The sequence below is a fragment of the Eumetopias jubatus genome, unplaced genomic scaffold, assembly GCF_037043125.1.
Source record: "Eumetopias jubatus isolate StellerSeaLion01/CBP00866 unplaced genomic scaffold, mEumJub1_p1.0 scaffold_14, whole genome shotgun sequence".
In the NCBI taxonomy this organism is placed as follows: Eukaryota; Metazoa; Chordata; class Mammalia; order Carnivora; family Otariidae; genus Eumetopias; species Eumetopias jubatus.
In genome coordinates this window covers 103,594,877-103,615,911 of record NW_028274820.1, presented here as the reverse complement: position 1 = coordinate 103,615,911, position 21,035 = coordinate 103,594,877, and the positions used below count along the sequence as shown (strand labels likewise).

Sequence of the window (21,035 nt, the reverse complement as noted above, 5' to 3'; positions counted from 1 at the left end):
GTGTATAATGAGGGGTTTCCGTGATTTGGGGTTATGCTGACGGATAGCACAGGTTCCTCGCGCTGTGTGTGCAGGGAGTCCCGGCACGTGCTACGCGGGCTGAGGAAGGGCAGCCCGTGCTGTTATTTCAGATAAATTCAGCTTATCTGATGAGAAGGGGGCGGGGGTAGACTTGAATTATATCTTAGAAGTTCAGAATTGAATAAAACACTAATACTAATAACATCTTTAGTTTTACTTAATTATAAATATCTTAATTTAATTACAACAGTAAGACTTACAACTTCTGTTGATCTTATCCTGATGGGAAAACCTGTTCACAAACACATTGTAAGTCTACTCCTCTATTTTGGGGAGAAAGCATTTTGCTTATGTCATGGTGGAAATGGTCTACTGTACCTGATTCTGTGTGATTTAAGTGTATCTCAATGTGTGGTTGATATGGGTAGACATTTTTGACTGTGTTGAAGGAAGCCTTCCCATGCTGTGATACCACCAGTCATTCCTCCCTGCAGATCATTGCTCTGTTCTGGGAGAATGTTTTGGAGACTCTTATTTTTATAATAGGCAGTAGTCTCCAGTGTAATGAAATCAAGCTATATGCCAAATAGGTTTAGACTTTAAATTAAAATATGTTGGGGCGCCTGGCTGGCTCCGTCAGTTAAGCATCTGCCTTCTGCTCAGGTCGCGATCTCAGCTTCCCGGGATCGAGCCCCATGTCAGGCTGCCTGCTCAGGAGCGAGTCTGCTTCTCCCTCTGCCCCTCTGCCCTGCTCATGCTCTCTCAAAATAAATAAATAAAATCTTTTAAAAAATTAATATGTCAGGTTCTATAAGAGGAGGAATTGCCTTTTTACCAGATAATTTTTAAATTTGGTGTGCAGTTCCTCCATGCTCCTGGATTTATGTGAGGTGTATCTTCTCAGATACCCGGTGGAGGGGGGTGTGTGAAAACGGGAACCTGTGGGTACCCAGAGAGAAAGTCCCGGGGCTCGTCTGAGCTCACGTCTTCCAGCAGCTGGATCAGAGCTGGGCAGCGCCAGGGAAGAGTCATGTGTGATGTATGTTGATAGGGGACCACTGCCCCTTCTTTCTTCACATGGATGCCAATTAATTCAGCCTAAGATGAACAGACATGAATTTCAGAGAGTGGGCATAAGCTCAGAGAAGATTATGTTCTGAAGTTTTTGTTTGGTCCAACAGAAGGCACCGTTCCATTGTACAAATTAAACTAGCTCCTCTCTGCAGCATTGATTTTTCTGGCTTTATTATGGTTAGAGAAGAGTGTCCAATAAGGTTTAGGAGCAGAACATTCTCCAGAGATGCAGCCTTGTCGAGAAGGCCTGGGGCGGGACTCCCGACCCGGCCCTGCTCTCATCAGTCCGTGGGTGTTTGTCAGCACCTTCAGTGTTTGGCATCCGCCTCTGCTCAGCCTGGAGACCCTGTCCCTGTCGCCCACCCCCACCCTGGGGGCACAGGCCCCATGACACCTGCTGCTTGGCTTCCTGCTCTGGGACGAACTGCTCTTCTTACTCCTGTTCCCTTTCATTGTGCAGGAATCTGCCCCGCCGTTGCCACAGTCGCCTGTGAAAGAGACGCCTTCCAAAGCATTTCATCAGTACAGTAACAACATCTCCACTCTGGATGTGCACTGCCTCCCGCAGCTCCAGGAAGAAGCTTCTTCCCCAGCATCACCCCCCATCACTTTCCCTCCGGCGTTTGAAGCAGCCAAAGTAGAGGCAAAGCCAGACGAGCTCAAGGTAACAGTCAAGTTAAAGCCTCGGCTCAGGACTGTCCACGGCGGGTTTGAAGACTGTAGGCCAATCAATAAAAAGTGGAGAGGGATGAAGTGGAAGAAGTGGAGCATTCACATTGTAATCCCCAAGGGGAGCTTCAAACCCCCTTGTGAGGACGAAATAGATGAGTTTCTGAAGAAATTGGGCACGTCCCTTAAACCTGACCCTGTGCCCAAAGACTACCGGAAGTGTTGCTTTTGTCACGAGGAGGGAGATGGGTTGACAGACGGGCCAGCAAGACTGCTCAACCTTGACTTAGACCTGTGGGTCCACTTGAATTGTGCGCTGTGGTCCACGGAGGTCTATGAGACCCAGGCTGGGGCCCTAATAAACGTGGAGCTGGCACTGAGGCGGGGACTGCAGATGAAATGTGTCTTCTGCCATAAGATGGGCGCCACCAGCGGATGTCACCGATTTCGGTGCACCAATATTTATCACTTTACTTGCGCCATTAAAGCACAATGCATGTTTTTTAAGGATAAAACTATGCTTTGTCCCATGCACAAACCAAAGGGAATTCATGAGCAGGAATTAAGTTACTTCGCAGTCTTCAGACGGGTCTACGTTCAACGTGATGAGGTGCGACAGATCGCTAGCATCGTGCAGCGCGGGGAACGTGACCACACCTTCCGTGTTGGAAGCCTCATCTTCCATACGATCGGTCAGCTGCTGCCACAACAGATGCAGGCGTTCCACTCGGCTCAAGCCCTCTTCCCCGTGGGCTACGAGGCCAGCCGCTTGTACTGGAGCACCCGCTACGCCAACAGGCGCTGCCGCTATCTGTGCTCCATCGAGGAGAAGGACGGGCGCCCGGTGTTCGCCGTCAGAATCGTGGAGCAGGGCCACGAAGACCTTGTCCTAAGTGATTCCTCTCCCAAAGGTGAGAGCCACATTTGCATGCCCGGCAGAGCCGGCCACTGAATGCTTTATGTCCGTATTTCTTTGTTTTCTCTCTTTGGGTCAGATTTTATGAAAACAGACATGGATTTTTCATTTACAAACGCGACGGTTAGCTTCTTTGTGTTACTGTCCCTGCTGTGCCACCTACTCAGCACTTGCTACACTTACTCGAAATCAGAATATGTATTTGAGCACGCAGTTGATAAAGCAGTGATCTGTAGATAAAGGTTGCCTATTGTTTGCGTTGGGGGCCCTCCTAACGGCAGAAGGCAGGAAACCATATTTACGGCATATTGTGTGTATCGTCTTTTATGAGGATTACCAGGTACTGAACAGATTTGGAGCTAGAAATTGGACACTTAATTACGACTGTAGGCTCTCATTTTATTGATGCACAAAGTACTGCGGAATTGCTTTTTTTAAAAGTCTAGCTGTTTTTTAAAAAAAAGTATGAAAATGCCCTAAAGATAATTCCAATGGAAATATCAATTTCATATTTTAATTTAAATCTGAGGGGAAAGAAACATACTTCCAGGTACTGCTAATTAGATTAATCAGTTAAAAATGTAAAGTTAGGTGCCTAGTGTGATAATGAATTAAGTTCTTGCATGAATTTGTTACATTAAACTTTCTTTTCCACTTTCATTGTTTAATTTCCTTAATGTAACACATTCTTTTCCCCCAATATTTCATAAAGTCTTCAAAATAAACTGCCATTTGATACGCAGATAATAGAAGGGTGGCTAGATTACCACCTCCAAGGCTTTACTTGGTAACTGGTAAGTCTTCGAGTGGTTGGTCCATCTTTAGTTTGCTGTTTTATACTGCATCCTGTTGTCCAGAGAGCAGGTTTGTTCTAAATTGTCTTGTTTTTTGTTTTGGCCATATGTAGGTGTTTGGGATAAAATACTGGAGCCCGTGGCATGTGTGAGAAAACAGTCTGAAATGCTGCAGCTTTTTCCAGCGTATCTAAAGGGAGAAGATCTGTTTGGGCTCACGGTGTCTGCAGTGGCACGGATCGCGGAATCAGTGAGTGCCTCGGGCCCAATGTGCCGTCGGGAGTACCTTTGTGGTTGCACGGAGTGGTCCCCGCCCCGGTGTGACCGTTTTGACACGGGCTGTAATAGGATACTCTGAGGTAGCACTTTGCTCTCTTCGTGTGTCTCAGGGCATCTGATTCATCTGGACACCTCAGCAAATGTTAACGTTCCCTCAGGGAGGTGGCTCACAAATTTCAGGTTCTCTTCGAGGGTGCAGATGAGGCAGAGAGAAGGGCAGGGGCACTGTTTTGTCCTCAGGCAGCGCGGGATGGGTAAGGGGGCTACTGTCCCCTTGGCTTCCTCACGTTTTCCTGCACTGACCCTGACCCCGGGTGTTTGTAGCCACTCTCCTGCCCCCGTGCCGGGCCGTCACCAGAGGGCAGTGACCGCAGGAGCGCCGGGTCTTCTCTGACCTTTCTTTGCAGTCTTTTAGGATTATAAGCATGTTTGCCAGTGAGTCTGCACACAATGCTTTTGAGAAGTTGTGTGATTATAAGGCATTATTTTGAACAAGAAAAAATAATCGATGGTTGGTGGGGTTTGTTTTGTTTCTCTTTTTATGGAGAAGCAGAGGACACCCGAAAAGCCACTGAGTTCTAGGTCTACTTGCTTCCTTTGGTAGAGCTCTGCCTAAATGATACGAATCTTTTATGTCTATAGAGAAATATGTTCACAAGAAGTGTATTCTAGAAAAGGCCTTTAACATAAAATTATTTTACAAGTAAACCTTAACCACCTGCACTCTCGGGGCATTGAGTGTGATAACCTCATCGTAGTCAGATTGGAAGAAGTGAGAAATTAAGATGTTAAACCATATAAATGATTTTTAACTATGATTTTCAACTATATTTAATTTTTAAATTCCAAATATATAAAAGTTGAAAGAATGAAGTTGCAAGTCAGTACACACTGGGTAGGGATAATCAGATCTAAAGTCACACAGGCATGTATGTTGGTTGGCCTGTGGTGGTTCTGTGGGTTAATATTTTTCTTCAAGGAGCATTTGCCAGAGTTTATGAAGTTCCACTTTGAAACTGAAACCTGTATATTAATATTGAAATAGATCTGAGTGCAGGCTGATTATGTTAACACAAGTTAAAAGACCATTTTGTCCCCAGGGAATATGTTGACAAGTTATTTCCACAAAAGTTCAAGTTGGGCCATCCCTTGGGCCAGCTCAGGATTGTCTGCAGTCATGGTCAAATAAATTAACCTTGTGTCTGTTTCGCTCCTTTTCAGCTCCCTGGGGTTGAGGCGTGTGAGAACTACACCTTTCGGTATGGCCGCAACCCTCTCATGGAACTCCCTCTTGCCGTTAACCCCACAGGCTGTGCCCGTTCCGAACCTAAAATGAGTGCCCATGTCAAGAGGTTTGTGTTAAGGTATTTTGTTTTAACTTCACATAGTACAGCCCAGGGTTTCTAGGCGTATTAGTGGTTTTTGTGCTTGATTTGTCTGCTGCTTACAAACCCTGCTGTCTCTGGCTGTGTCTGTGCCGACCGCATCAGAGAACTCGCGGTGTGGCTCTGCTAGGCGGCTTTCCATGTATGTTCTTGTCAGTAAGAATTTGAATCAACATGGCTTGGGGCATTATTCGGAGATATCTTCAGTTTTCCTTTTATTCTTTCCTGTTGACATGCCATTGTGTGCAGGCCTCACACCTTGAACAGCACCAGCACTTCCAAGTCCTTCCAGAGCACGGTCACGGGGGAGCTGAACGCGCCCTACAGTAAGCAGTTTGTCCACTCCAAGTCCTCGCAGTACCGGAAGATGAAGACCGAGTGGAAATCCAACGTCTATCTGGCCCGGTCTCGTATCCAGGTAAGGAAATAGTCTGTCCCTGGGACAGGACGGGGTCTGGCGGTCAGAGGATACATCCATATGTGAAGAAGGATTTCACACGGCTGCAGGATTAGAATCATGTTTTTAAAATACCGTCACATCTTGTTAGTTTGTAACAGCAGTGACTGAATACGTCTCTTTGAGCATGGATGCTTTTCTTCCCCCAGTGGGAAGACCTCTGGAATCTACTTCTTTGCATCTCGATGAGCACTCATGGGAAGCATGTAGCGCTGTATTTTGCACTCACTGGGTTTGTGGAGCGTTCACTAGAGCTATTTCAAATTCTTGTGAGAAATACAAATGAAAATATTTTCAAAAGGTGCTCCAACAGGGGGCGTTCTCTTTTGGAAGCCATCTCTTCATGAGAGCACTATATTTTCTGGAGCATAGATTGTGAAATACCATTTATAGAACATCTGCAGGCTAAGCATGTAAATTTATATCCATAGTCCATACTTGCTGAACTGCTGACCTAAAGAACCCAGTGCCTATTCATCTCCCCTTGGATGTCCCAGGATGGAAGTATAAAGCTCACTTTGCCAAACATCTCAGTCCCTAAGCCTAATTATCCCAAGTGTTGTCCCCGTCCGTGAGTTGTATCCCTTGGCCCCCTATGCCCAGATCCAGAGCATCCTCAAGTGCTCTGTTGCCCTTCTCCCTCAGAAGAGCTCTCTCAGTCCACGCTCTGGCTCTGCCACAGTTTTTACCTGCCATAGCATCTGTGTGCATGGCTGGTGGGCCTGACTGCCTGCCTCCTCTCATCCAGTCCTGCTCACACCCACTGGGATTCCTTCAAAATATAAATCCGATCTGTATTCCATTGTCTATACTCAATTCGGATTCTTGTTCCTTTGTTTGGAACCTTTTTTCTCTTCTTGAGAAAATTGTAGGATCTTCTTGTTAGTCTTGATGTTTGGACATTTTACAAAAAATGTGCCTAGGTTCGGGTCATTTTCTTTTTTATTGCTTTCCTTATTTGATGACCCTTTTTGACCTGGAGCATTGTGGCCTTCAGTCTGAGAAATGTATTAGTTCTTTTGCAAGTTCCTACCTCTATTTCTTTCTGTTTGAACCTATAGACAAATTCAGACCCATGAGATCTGGGCTCTCACAGGGTGGACCCGACTAGCAGCAGCATCAGCTGGGACCTGCTAAGTGTGCCTTTCAGTCTGGCCCCTGTGGTGGGGCCCCCAGATGACCGTGCAAACACAGACGGGAACTTCCGTCTCCATAGCCCTCCTTCTGTCCCCCTTCTGGTTGTGGTTCCCTTGTCCTTGTTCTGTGGTTTCTACTTTATCTGCTGATCTTTCGTGTTTAGAAAAAAAATAAAACTAAGAGCTCTTTCTGCTTTCGATCTTTTTATCTGATACTGTGTGTTTAAATTACAAATACGATATCTTTCTTTTCTTTCTGCTGTTGCATCAAGAATGGAGCCTCTCCAGCTCCTGGGGGATCCAGTGGTCTGCTTCTGGTGGTGTGTCTTTCTCATCTGCTCCATCAGTTACTTTTCCATTTTAAACGTTCCCAAGTAGCTTGTTCACTTGTTACCATTCCTATTTCTTTGTCGCTTTTATTCGCTGTCATTTCAGTGATTTCTTGACCCCCGTGTTCGGTGTATCCCGTGCCACTGTCCTGACCGTGCAGGCACGTCTGTGCATGAATGTTCCAGTGGAGTTGTTCCCATGCACTGTTCTGCAATCCTCCCTTCTTGCTTATCTAGAGAATCCTCTAGAGCAACTGAGGCGGCTCTGTTTCATTCTTTCCTTCTCCTCAGTGGCTGTGTGACGTTCCCTGATGTCGATGAACTGTAATTAAGTAAACCGTTCCACAACGGTTTTTTGTATTTTGTTTACAGTTTTTCCCAAAATAGCATTGCCATCAGTTATCTTGTACAAATATCCCTACGTATTGATACAGTCACTCTTTTGGAGAATATGCCCACCAGTGAGACTACTGTGTAGAAGTACGCGTGTACTTTCCATCTTAGAGCTTGTTGGTTTTCCGGAAAGGCTGTCATTGCACATTTCTTCCTGCGTTGGGGGGACTCCCTCTCCTTTCCCCATTTGTCGTGCTACTGCCCTTTTACACTTCCGCCAGCCGGATCCTGCTTCCTTCACTGCAGTTTCTAACCGCTGACCAGTGAGCAACGTTTCATGCTTGCCATTTGGGTTTGCTCTTCTGTGAATCACATATTCATCCTTTGCCCCTTTTCTAATTTGTAAGAACTTGTGCTAATAGATGTACTCCTCTAACCAAACACCCTGTGCCTACTAGGAAGTATGGTATCTTTTTTCTTATAAAAGTTTTAGTTTGTGCATAGTTAAATGTACATAATTTTCTGTAGTTTCTAGTCTTGGTTAAGACAGTAGATTTTATTGTATATGTAGTCTCTTGGATTTCTTGATTTCAGAAATTTTAAGTGTTAATTAAGACTATTTTCTTCCATTGAATAGTTGAAAAGCACCATTTAGTAACTAACCCTTCCATGTTGCACTGAACTGTGACACCCCCGACTACTGTAACTATTAACGCATTAGATTCTCACACACGCACGGATCTACTTGGATTCTCTGTTCTTTTTCACTGATGTTCTCTGTTCTTATACCAAACTATATTGATCTCTACACATACCACTATTTTGTGTATTCTGGTTCATTCACCTCAGTTATATCTGGAATTGAACAGATAAATTGCATAAAATGTTTTTTCCCAGAAGATAATTCAGTTCACACACCAAAGTCTCTGAGATGGGCCTCTGGTACCGTATGCCCTACGGTGGGGCTTGATGCAGCTGCACCTGGCAGACTCCCCATTTAGCACACGCTCTTCCCTACTTGGTTACTGTGGTCTTCTGGCAGCCAGCTGGAGTTGAGAAGGTAGAAACTCACATTGGGACAAGAAAATATCACATATTCATGGAAATTATCCATATTTTTTTCAGTATGTTATTTTTCCAGAATTCGTAATGCTAAAAACTTTAAAAAGTACATAGTATGTGATTTATTAGGCCACTAGCATAGAGAGTACGAGCTGCCAAACGAGAGAACTTGCAGCAGTATTTCTCACCAGGTCAGATTCCCGTACATTTCTCTCCGGCCTCTGAACTTCAGATTACAGGAGAAAGTTGCCTTTCTGAAGAACTTTATTTCTTTCCAGCTTTCCTGGTAATTAGAGCAGAGTAACTTGTGCTTCTCCTTTTGCTCTGGCTTCCAGGAACTCCTAACCAAATCCAAAACCTGACTATAGTATTCACAATCCCTTGTGATTAGCCCTATTTCTTATCGATTAAGTTTATTGTCCTGTCATATTCTTTTAGAAACAGTAATGGGATAAACACCAGAAGCTATTAGCCTGTTTAGTTGGTGGAATCTTGTCATGAATGGAAGAGAAGATGGCCTGGCAGAATGTGGTGGTCAGTCAGTGGTACGGCTTTGTAAATTTGCCTTCAGAATTTAGTAAAAGAAAGACACAAAGCAAGATAGTAATGGCATGACTTTAAGTGGTAAGATTGTTTCAGGTGATAGTATATTCAAAAAAAAAGACCCGAGTTCAGGTGAAATCTTCAGTGTGGCTTTTGATGTGGCCTTTGTATGAAAGGGAATCAGGTTTGTTGTCCAAGAAATCAAAGTGATTTTTGAAGTACATACACACTTTTTTCCCCCCATTTTTTATTTCTTTTTTTCACAGGGGCTGGGCCTATATGCTGCTAGGGACATCGAGAAGCACACCATGGTCATCGAGTACATCGGCACGATCATTCGAAATGAAGTTGCAAACAGAAAAGAGAAGCTGTATGAGTCTCAGGTAAGAGCCAGTCCTCCTCTGTCCCTGTGCCATCGAAAAGCTGGAAACAGGGCCAAGTCGCACTGTCCTGTGAGGTTCAGTTTTGAACAGAAGCCACATCTGGATATTTTTTAAAATTAGAGAGAGCGTGCGCATGCGCGAGAGAGAGCATGAGCAGGGTGAGGGGCAGAGGGAGAAGCATGCTCCCTACTAAGCAATGAGCCTGGCGTAGGACTCAGTCCCAGGACCCTGGGATCATGACCTGAGCCAAACACAGACACTTAACCGACTGAGGCACCCAGGCACCCCCCTCCTTTTTTTTAAAGATTTTTATTTAACATCTGGATATTCTTGTGTTTTCCTTGTTTTTTCCGTCAGTCTAACCCTATCTAGTTGGGGTTGTCGTTCACATAGATACAGCTGTAGATTAATGAGCCTGGCATTGCGAGCAACCTCCCGATCCATTGATTTCCATTCCCACCACGGACATACATGTCCCCTGATGTGGTTGTGTGACACCCACAGTGAGTGCGATCGGGCTGTTTCCATTCACTTGCAGCTGAGTCTTCCTGCTCTGAACGTGCACGTGGAGGAGTTTCTGACTTTTCTCTTTCAGAACCGTGGTGTGTACATGTTCCGCATGGATAATGACCACGTGATCGATGCGACACTCACAGGAGGGCCTGCCAGGTGAGGCAACGGGAATCTGGTCAAGGAAGTTCTGCCCAGTGGGTCCATGTGCCCACGACAGCCTCCATGATTAAAAATTCAGGGCAGATAAGTTTTGAAAAGAATTTTCATTTAAAATTGTGTTTGTTCTTGTTCTATGAATGGGCACGTAGAAATGTAATCAGGAAAAAGTTTTCCCTACAAACTGAATGTTTGTAAAGCTTCTTCCAGCTGTTTTATAATCAGTAGTTTCTGACACGGTGGCTTGCAGATATATCAACCATTCGTGTGCGCCTAATTGTGTGGCTGAAGTGGTGACTTTTGAGAGAGGACACAAAATTATCATCAGCTCCAACCGGAGAATCCAGAAAGGAGAAGAGGTAAGAGCGTGGGACCCCGTCTGCTCCGCTCATACCCCCCGCGTGGCGGCTTGCTGCTTGATGTGGTCGGCTGGCCCGGGGGTCGTCCAGTGCTGTAGTGCTAGAAATCTCTCCTTGTGGTGGGTCAGGGGGTGCCACCCCAGCACTTCACCCGGGACATCCACGTGCCGCCTTCCTCCTCCTGGCCGCATGGCAAGTGTGGACTACCAGCTCCCCACAATTCCCTCACTCTGTGCTTCCCAAACTCCACACATTCCCGTAGCACCCATGTGGCATCACTTCCCCATTTCTTTGGGCTCCTGCCTGACCCCCTGGGTCACAGATCAACAGGATTCCTCTCTTTAAAGATTCTACCTTTCATCCCACTGATGGGATTGTGGCCTCCGTGGTCTCCAGGAACATGATGCTCATGCGAGGCCATTGGAAGGCTGCAGGTGGCCAATTTGCGGGCAGCATGTGGGTCCAGATCGCCTGTATTCACACTTAGCATCAGTACAAGCTTACAGGTTTTTCTCAACAGATTTTCAATTTGGCTCTTTTGTTACAAAATGCTGGATGGTGGACTTGACATTTGTTTCTCTGGTCTCACAGGTGACTTTCACCTGTTAAAGTTATTACTAGTCTAGACCACTTATGTTTCCCAAATTTGTCTTCCACAAAGGCGATTAGCACACATTTCAAGGTGCTCTAGGTGGTGCCGCTGAGCAATGTGGGTTTCTGTGAGAGCCTCTCCTGGGGCAGGGGATGAGGGGGAATATCTATGTTGGAACCCCCCAGTCCTTTGGATCAGAGCTAGGCGATGATTTCTTGTATTTTTTGGTCGTCTTTTTGGAATTCCCTTTTTTGAATCAAGAATTTACCCAATGCCCATGGCGCATCTCGAAGTATCTCGATGAGTAAATCAAAGTATGTGAGAACCCAGCGTGGTGCCAGCAACCACCAGGGGCGTTGGGACAGATGGAGACCCCCCGAGCTCTGGGTCCTTCCTTCCCCTTCCTGCCTGAGTATTCTTGAGTAGGTTGCTTAACTTCTCTGAGTCTCTGCTTCATTTATATGAAATGGCGAAAGTCTCCCTGAAGAACTCCGCGAGTACCTAACAAAAGGTACTAAGTGGTTTTGTTACTGAGATAAGCTACCCAGTAAATGTTGGTGTCTTCCCTTTCACTATAGAAAGGAAGTCTTTCCAAACAGCCCCTCAGGACGTTTGCGACAGAAGACCCTCGGAGAGTATTGGGCCTCCCCTTCTTCTGGCAGAGTCGGGGGGGGGGGGGGTCAGGGGGCTTGGGCTCCAGGGCAGCAGGGCTGGTCTGCGATGTGCAGAGTAACTTGATGACCCTAAGTAGATCTTTTTTAAACATTCTTTTAAGTGAGGAAAGAAGAAGAGAAGCTGTCAGCTGGCAGGGGGTGGTTGGTCCCTCCCCCAGATGGGGAGGAGGAAGGCCTGGGGGTGGGGGTGGGGTGAGCTGCCAGGAGGTGTGGGAACACAGCTCTCCCCAGCCCGCCTCCCCTTCCTCGGATGTGGTGCGGCCTGAAAACGTGGCCGGCCACTGTCTCTGCCCCGTGGGGACCCCAGGTGGGCTTCTGTCCAAGGCCCACGGGGACGCCGCAGCTCGGGTGCTTTGCTAGGTCGGCTGTGCTTCTGGGTTTGTGGATCAGGCAGATAGAGGCAGGACCCCCGCCCCGGCCCCCGGCCTCTCTCACACTGTGTCTTTGCCGTGGGCAGCTTTGCTATGACTATAAGTTTGACTTTGAAGATGACCAGCACAAGATTCCGTGTCACTGCGGGGCCGTGAACTGCCGGAAGTGGATGAACTGAATGCGTTCCTTGCGGTCTCGGCGGGCGGCTTGTCCCTAGGAAGAAGCGATTCGACACACCATTTGAATTTTGCAGACAGAAAGAGATTTTTGTTTTCTGTTGATGACTTTCTGAAAACTCGCTCCTGGGAGTTCTGATTCCCTCCTCAGGCCTTCGGGCCGGAGCGGCGCCAGGACCACAGAGCAGCCCAGCACTTTCGTTTTCTTCTTCTTTCTTTCCTCCTTCTTTCTGTGGGTGGGTTTTGTTTTGTTTTGTGTGTTTGCGTCTCGCTGAGGAGACCCTTGGGGGCGAAGAGCCGCTCGCCGCCCTGCCCCGGGGTGGGGGCCTTCCTATGAATGTACAGACTGAGATCACCAGCGAAAGGGGGACGGACGTCCAAAGTGCTGGCCACGGCCTTATCTGAAACAGGGGCAGGCCCTCTAACTTAAAGATTTTTTAAAATAAAGTAGACACCACTGAACAAGGAATGTACTGAAATGACTTCCTTAGGGATAGAGCTAAGGGGTAATAACTTGCACTAAAATACATTTAAATACTTGATTCCATGAGTCAGTTTATTGTAGTTTTTGATTTCTGTAAAATAAGAGCAACTTTTTGTATTTATTATTGAATAAGTGAATGAAGCTATTTTTAAATAAAAGTTAGAAGAAAGCCAAGCTGCTGCTGTTACCTGCAGAACTAACAGACCCTGTTACTTTGTACAAATATGTAAATATTTTGAGAAAAAAATACAGTATAAAAATAGTATTGACCAAATGCTACCAGGCTCTGCAGCAGCTCGGGTGCTTATAAAATGTTCATAGGGATGTCACAATATAATTTTGTGTTATTAAATATGCCATTATAATTATGTAATAACCAAAATTTCAACCTAGAGCATTTGGGGTTTTTTGGAAACTACGGTCTATTAGTACTTGTTTTATACACCTTCTGATAGAACGGAGTGTAGGCTAAGACTACGACTTTTATAGCTGTTTTGGTAATTTAAACTAACTTTTTCATATTATATTGTTGCATCCCTACTTCTTCAGTCAGGTTTTTTTGTGCTTACAATTTGTGATAACTGTGAATAATGCTTAAAAATACACCCAAATGGAGGCTGAACTTTTCTTCAGCGGATGTAGTTTTGATTAGAACTTTGTTTCAAGCCACAGAGAATCATGTAAACATACTAGATTGTGTAGCAGGACTCCAGCCTAACTCTAGCCTTCTATTTAACACAAAAATTTGAAAAGGAAAAAAAAAAAAAAAAAAAAGAGTTGTGGTCACGCTTGCAGCTGCAAGACCCCGACAGTAGGGTTTCGGAAGATGTAATTTTAAAATGTGTTTGTATGAACTGTTTGTTTACATTTCTTTAATAAAAAAGAAAAACACTGTTTTGTGTTTGCTTGTAGAAACTTAATCAGCATTTTGAACCAGGTTAGCTTTTTATTTTGTACTTAAGATTCTGGTACTGACACTTCACAGGCTAAGTATAAATGAAGTTTTTGTGTGCACAATTCAAGTGGGCTGTAAACTGTTGGTATATCAGTGACGCAGTTCTGAACTTGTAATGTATATGGCATGATGTATTTTTATCTTACAGAATAAATCAATTGTATATATTTTTCTCTTGATAAATAGCTGTATGAAATTTGTTTCTTGAATATTTTTCTTCTCTTGTACAATATTCTGACATCCTACCAGTATTTGTCCTACCGGGTTTTTGTTTTCTGTTCTGTATAATAGTACCTAATGTTGGCAAAAATTGAATTTTTTGAAGTATACAGAGTGTTATGGGTTTTGGAATTTGTGGACACAGATTTAGAAGATCACCATTTACAAATAAAATATTTTACATCTATACAAGCGCCTGAGTGTGTGTTCGCCTGCCCGCCTTCTGGCTGGCGCCCTGGCGCAGCTGGGTGCTGGCCGTGGGCTGGCCCGCGGGCTCAGCCCTCAGCTCCCGACGTGCGATGTGATCAGCTCGGTTCTCTTTCTTTCCAGGTAACAAGTTTACATGGAAGTTCGTAGGTCCTTACAAACGGAGAGACTGTGTTCCCTGCAGCTGAACAGAGACGGGAACTTTGGTTTCTCCTGAGGGGTGTTTACCAAGATGGCCTGTTCCCTTGTTTAAAGTCTCTTTTTGTTTAATTGTTAAATTTAGTCTTCTGGGGTTTTTTGAGGCAGCCTTTTTCAGATTGATTCTGTGACAGAGATTCGATTTCTATCGTACTGAATGTATTTGACATTGAAGGGGATTACTAAGAATTAAAATAGCTCAGAATCCCCCTCACAATTTCTAAAACCAGCTTTTAGCTTGTGCTTCATGAACACCCTAAAATAAGCTTTTCTGCTGCATGGTTTTATAGAAATTCTCAAAGCACTTCTCTGACAAAAAGGTTTAAAAAATATTCTGAAGCATCTCCCATTTGCAAAATCGCCACTTCGGTCAGGGCTGGGGTGGTGCCGGTCTGCACCGGGTTGCGAAGCCCTTACCTGTTCAGCCTTTTCCCCCTGGCCTAGTGGGTCTCTCACGATCAGACCCGTGAGGCAGGAAACAACTCCGAATCCTCGCAGAACCCAAGCTCCGCTCTCGGCTCGAGTGGGGTCCCGCTCCTCATCCTGGGTCAGGGCCGGGAAAAGCGCAGAAGGGCCCTGTGGCCGGCGGATCTCCAGATGTGAACGCAGGTCCCCGGGGCAGGGGGCGCAGGAGAGGCAGTGCGAGGGTGACGGGTCTCCAGGAGGAAACCGCAAAGCCCCGTGGGGGCCACCTGGTGCCTCCACCCTCGGAAGAGTGCCCTTGCGGTGCGCCCCAGGGAGCCGGAGCAAGGCCCTGTCCCTCCCGCGGTGGACGGGGCTGGTCAGCTGCCACGGTGGCCGTATTCATGGACCCTGCACTCGCCACATTTATGAAAAGCCTGAAAAGCCCTGGGACATCACAGAGGAGACGGCATCACTGAGCTTGCACTGGGGAGACCGAAACGGGCCATTTTTGAGATGGAAATCCTGGTGCGTTGGGCCGGGCGTGGGGAGGGGCCTCCCCGAGGAATGAAGGGGACCGCAAGGGAGGTACAAGGCAGGAGCTTGTACCGGAGCCAGGGTGGGGAGGGTGGTGGTTTGAGAGGCTGAGTGTGGGAAGCCGAGGACACAGGGTGGCAGGAGACAAGGTCAGAAGCAGGGCCGAGTCGTGAGGTCCAGGTGGGCAGGTGCAGCGGGGGCCGCTGGAGGGGCGAACTCGTGTTCTGTGCCATGGGGGGACCGAGCGCGGGAGCTGAGCTGACGCATGGAGGCCAAGGCCCTGCGCTGGTCCAGGGAGAGCCAGCGGCGCCCCGGGCGGGCAGGAGAAGCGCACGCAGTCCGACTGTTTTGCAGAAAGACCTCGGCTCTTCCTCTGCGTCCCTACCCTGGCCCCTCCTGTCCTCCCTCGTTAACACCGTCACCTGGCGCTGCACCGTCCTCCCTCTGGTCACCAGGCAGACACCCTTCGTCTGGTCACGTGCTACCAAAGGCAGCAGGTGTGTTTCGGGCCAGTAGTTTCTTGTCCTGGGGGACACTGTTGACCATGGTCTCTCCGAAACCCTAACCCTTGTTGGCCCTCCACCCTCTCCTGGTTTTCCTCCCATCTCTCTGCTCTAATCTTCTCCCTAAAAGCACTCCGCCCCGTTTGTTAAACTTTAAAAAGGGATGTGTTCTCCATCTGAAATATAGCTCTTGAAAGATCTTCTCTTCCAGGAAACCCCAGCTCCACGGTGACCCTCGGGCTCTGGTGAGAGCAGCCCAGCACCAGCCTGAGCTCAACTTCTCAAATGTCCGAAGGCCAGGCTGGCAGCTGCCAGCGAACACCAGGAAAAGAGAAGCGCAAGGTCACGGATGTGGAGGCGACCCATCTGCACGGGCACGGGTGTCCCGTGGCACCGAGAGTCCCCGAGTCCTGGCAGCTCCGTAGAGCAGGCAGCCAGACTCCCTGTGGCCTGGTGTCACACGTGCCAGTGGCAGCTCCGACCCAAGAGGTGCTCCCTCTCTCTCCTGGTGTAAGAGGAAGAGACCATGTTTCCTTCCAGCGACACGCTACCACTTCAGGAGACCAGGGCTCCCAAGAGACGCCTTTGCCGGCGTCCAGCGGAGCTGCCAGTGCCTGCACCCAGGTATCCAGGAGCCATGCCGTGGCCTCCTGGCCAAGCGCAAGGGCTGTGTGCCGCGTGCCTGAGGAAGATGAGTCGCTCCTTTTTCTGTTCCAGGGTCCAGTCGGGGACGCCATATGGCCTTTGGTCATCACGTTTCCTTAGTCTGTGGTGTGTGACAGTAACTCAGGTTCACCTTGTGTGACCTTGACAGTCGCGGGATTTCACAGCTGCATTCCTCCTACTAAGATTGTCCTTTCGAAGTTTTAGCACATCGAGCCCAGGGGTGATAGGTGCTTTTGGTATCACTGCTAATTCTCTCTCTTTTATTTCTGGGCCCATCTTACTGATGGATCTTTACTCCTGGCGACGGGTCACATTTTCCTGCCTTTTCTATGTCTGGTTAATTTTTCTTGGATTCCAGAATTAGTGCTTTTATGTTGTTGAGTGGTGGATTGTGTTGCATTCCTTTAAAGGGTGTTAGACTTTATTCTGCCGGCAGCTGGGAATTGGTTTCCTCCTTTCAAAGCTTGTTCTTTATACATTTTTAGGATGAGCTTAATTTATTAAAAGATTTTATTTATTTTAGAGGGCGTGGGAGCACACATGAGGGGAGGGGCAGGGGGAAAGCGAGAGAATCTCCAGCAGACTCCCTGCTGAGTGCAGAGCCTGATGCGGGGATCGATCTCACGACCCTGAGATCATGAACTGAGCCGAAACCAAAAGTCAGATGCTTAACCGACTGAGCCACCCAGGAGCCCCAGCTGAGTCTAATTCAGCCCCAGCACTGGGGGATGGCCCTTTGGGGAACATACTGGATGTCCTGGATGTTCCCTGAGGTGTCCCCACCGGGCTGTTGCTAAAGCATTCCCAGCCCCGTGTGATCTCCTTCCCCAGGACTTGCTCTTCCCTTGAACTTGTTCTCGGCAGGGTCTGGTGGAGTCACGCTGCACCTGTGGACAGACAGGCGTGCGGCCGGACTCCGCAGAGACCCTGTGCAGATTTCTGGGCGCTTTCCCTGTGTAGCTTCCTCCTCTCCTACATTCTGTGCTGCACCTTCGGCCGCTCTGGCCTCCCTGCGCTCTGTCTCAGGTCGCCACGACCACCAGCCTCTTGGAGGCTGGCCTCCTCCCCTGCTCCTCCACAGCAGTCTGGAAACAGCCTCTGGAGGGAAAGCTGGGGATGGGTCCAGACTCACCGTGTTTCTCGGGAGGCCATCCTGCCTGCGGTCCCTGCCAGGCTGGGGCTAAAGAGTCGTGTGTGTGTTTCGTTGTGCTTTTCTAGACGCCTAGTCCAGGAGGACAAGCCCAGATCCTGTTCCTCCCTCTTGGACAAGAAGGAGAACTTTTCTCATTTATTTTTGATTTAAAATTTTCCTTCCTGTCAAATTCCATTTCCTTTCAAGGCAATTAGGTATCATGTTTCTTCACCCCATGTTTTTTATTCATTCCTCAACTTATTTTTAAAGTTTCTAATGCCTGCCTGAGTCCTGTCACACTTCTGAGTTGTCAAATTCTGCTTTAAATTGTCATTTTCTGTTACTTAGTGTCCTTTGGCTTGTTTCGAGTGGCATGGGACAGATTTGCTCAGCTCTGTGAGCGTCTCTCTGGCATACTTCGTCATTCACTTGTTGCCTCAGCTTCTTTTTCTTTGCCCTACGTGGTGCAGCGGTGCCAGGGCCGGGGCTGCAAGTGCCGGGGCTGGAGGCCCTTCACCCCGTCTGGCAGAATCGGGGTCCACAGTGCTCTGCACTGGCTGGGGGGGGACAGCCCCCCAGCTCTGCACTGCAGCAGCCTCACCGACCGAACCCACTGGCCCTCCCGAACGTCAGGAAGTCTGCGTGTAAATGGAGAGGAGAAAAAAGTAGCTGAGAGGACGGGAATGAAGAAATGGGCCGTCATGCGGGAAACCCAGTGTCACATTAACACCTTGAAAGGGGATTGGCAGCGACGGTATCGTCTCTTAGCTCGAGTCTTCCCGCTGCCTGAAAGGGTGACATCCTGTGTTGCTGAGAGCACTGCCGTGCTTTTGGACCCTGAGCAGATCGTACAGAAGCCTGCGAACCGGAGTGGACTCATCCTGTGAGACATTTTCATAGAATGTGATGAAGGACTAGAGAGTATCATGACGGATGGGACTCTAGTCATGTGCCAGCGTCTCTGTGTTACTATTAGCGATCCATGTTTGAAGACAAGGGATAAACTATGATATTGCAGTTTGTCATAAGCAATATAGATTTGGTCTTTATCCCCATTTCTGGCCTAGAGTTCCTAAAACCCTTGGAACTTCAGTGAGGAGAGGGAAAGAGGCGACTGTTAATGAGGGGACTTCGAGAAAGCACCGGGGGAATAAGCCACGTGATTAGAGTTGGAACTTTCAGTCGTCCCCCCAGGACCTCCAGGGAGGGGAGGAAGTTGGAGGTTGGACTGACTCATTCTCCAACGGCCAGTGCTTTAATCAGTCAGGCCTATGTAAGGAAGCCTCCATAAAACCTACAAGGATGGGGGCGCCTGGGTGGCTCAGTTGGTTGAGCGACTGCCTTCGGCTCACGTCATGATCCTGGAGTCCCGGGATCGAGTCCCACGTCGGGCTCCCTGCTCAGCAGGGAGTCTGCTTCTCCCTCTGACCCTCTTCCCTCTCATGCTCTCTCTGTCTCTCTCTCTCAAATAAATAAAATCTTAAAAAAAAAAAAAGAAAACCTACAAGGATGGGATGTGCGGAGCTCCGAGGCTAACCGCCTGGAGGTGCCGCCGGCAGTGTGGCGCTCAGGCAGGACACGGAAGCTCAGGAACTTTCCCCAGGCCTTGCCCAACGCACCTCTTCCATTGGGATGTTCGTCTACACCCTTCATCATATCCTTTCAGAATAAACCAAAACGTAAGTAGTGTATTCCTGAGTTCTGGGAGTTGCTGTAGCAAATAAATTGACGTGGAAGGTGGGGGCTGTCATGGGAACCTCCAATCTACAGCTGGTGGGTCAGAAGCACAGGTGACCTGGACTGGCGACAAGCGGGCAAAGGGGGTGGGGCAGTCTTGTGGGACCGAGCCCTTACTGGTGGGTCTGACACTATCTCTGGGTAGTGTCAGAATTGACTTTAATTGTAGGACACCCAGCAGGTGTCAGAATTGCTCACTGCCGCCAACCTCCACGTTTGGTGACCAAAGTGTGCAAAGCGTAGCAGGAAAGGAGGCTCACAGGACAGCTCAGGGGAGAGCTGGCTTTCCCTACACAGGAGGTGGGCCACGAACAGGGTTTTTCCTCTAGTGTTTACCCCCCTTCCAGTCACTCTGTATGGGATTTGACCGGATCCCCTTCCGGTGCTCCTTTGACGAGGATTTAAGTTTTCCCGACCTTGTAGGAGGTGTGGCTCAGAAGCTTCTCCACGGAGCGCCGGCTCCTGCAGCTGTGCTCCCGCCACGCAGATTGCTCGGACCGGCTTCCCTCCTCCACGTACCCCAGCTTCATCCCTCCCCTCTCTCTCTCACCCCAACCCTGCTCAGTCTTTATTCCCTCCCAGCGGTTCCTCCAGAGTCGGGGGCCCTGACCTCGAAGTCCTGGCGGAAGTGTCAAGTGTCCACAGGAGCTGCAAAGCCACCGCGGGGCGGGCAAGTCCTGCCCGGCTCCTTGCTGTGCGATCCCACCACCGTGCTGGGCGGAAGCCTGCCGCCCGTTCCGTTCTCACTGTAGGATCCGCCGGCTGCCCTGCTCTTTCCTCTTGCCGTGTCCACCCAGGTGCCGGTAACAGGTCTCCCGGCCGTTCACCTTCCCACGTTAGAGATGGTGAAGCTGCCTTGTCACTTGATTTCTGTGAAAATCCCATCCTTGGGTTTGGTCTCCCATCGTACATGGGCTGCGACCACCTTCCCTGTCACTTCAGGCTCCCCCGCGGCGGTCGGTGTCGCAGCCATTTTAATGGGTGAGAAGAGGTATCTGTGGTTTAGTCTGCATTTCCCTCATGACTGCACTGAATACCTTTGCATGTGCTGAGCCATTTATACATTTTTGGCCAATGGTCTATTCAAGTATTTTGCCCATTTTAAAAATTGGTTTTTTTTTTTTATTGAACTTCAAGCACTATTCATACACTCTGGATACAATTCTGTTGCTTACCTTTACTTTTTTCAATGTCTTGAGTAGAAGCTTTTAATTTTCATGAAGTCCAATGCATTAATCCTTTATGACTAGTTCTTTTAATGAGTTAAGAAATCTTTGCCTACCCTAAAGTCATTAAGATTATCTTCATTTTCCTCTAAAAGCATTATGGTTTTAGTTTTTCTGTTTAGATCTATGACTCACGGTCAAGTAATTTTTGTGTATGGTGTAAAGAAAGGGTCACATTTCATTTTTGTCCAAAGGCATATATAATTCTTCCAGCACCATTTGTTGTATTTTTCTTTCCCCAATGAATTGCATGGCTACTTTACAGAAAATTGCCCATATTCGTATGGATCTTTTTTTAAGATTTTATTTTAGAGGAGTTGGGGGAGACTCTCAAGCAGACTCCACACTGAGCACACTGAGCCCCTATTGGACCCCATCCCACGACCTTGAGATCAGGACCTGAGCTGAAACCAAGGGTCAGACACTCAACCGAGCCACCCAGGCGCCCCTCACATGGATCTATTTTTGTTCCACCTGTCAACTCATTATCCATAAGCCAACATCAACAGCAAGTCTTGAATTAGTGCAAGGACTCCAATCTTACTC

The 21,035-nt window shown here is 47.9% G+C and overlaps 1 protein-coding gene across 12 annotated transcripts in view; it reads left to right on the top strand.

Annotated features, from left to right (window-relative positions):
* KMT2C (lysine methyltransferase 2C) overlaps positions 1-14,082 on the top strand; it is a 271,413-nt gene extending 257,331 nt beyond the window's left edge. For 11 of the 12 annotated variants that reach the window (XM_088018229.1, XM_088018219.1, XM_088018221.1 and 8 more), the window contains 8 exons: positions 1,556-2,675; positions 3,588-3,724; positions 4,975-5,117; positions 5,388-5,556; positions 9,265-9,381; positions 9,977-10,050; positions 10,301-10,409; positions 12,133-14,082. In XM_088018229.1, coding sequence (XP_087874355.1) covers positions 1,556-2,675; positions 3,588-3,724; positions 4,975-5,117; positions 5,388-5,556; positions 9,265-9,381; positions 9,977-10,050; positions 10,301-10,409; positions 12,133-12,225 — 1,962 coding nt within the window. In that variant the 3' untranslated portion in view covers positions 12,226-14,082. The remainder of the gene's footprint in view (positions 1-1,555; positions 2,676-3,587; positions 3,725-4,974; positions 5,118-5,387; positions 5,557-9,264; positions 9,382-9,976; positions 10,051-10,300; positions 10,410-12,132) is intronic. The other variant, XM_088018224.1, reaches the window with a different exon arrangement.
* Positions 14,083-21,035: the final 6,953 nt, after the last annotated feature.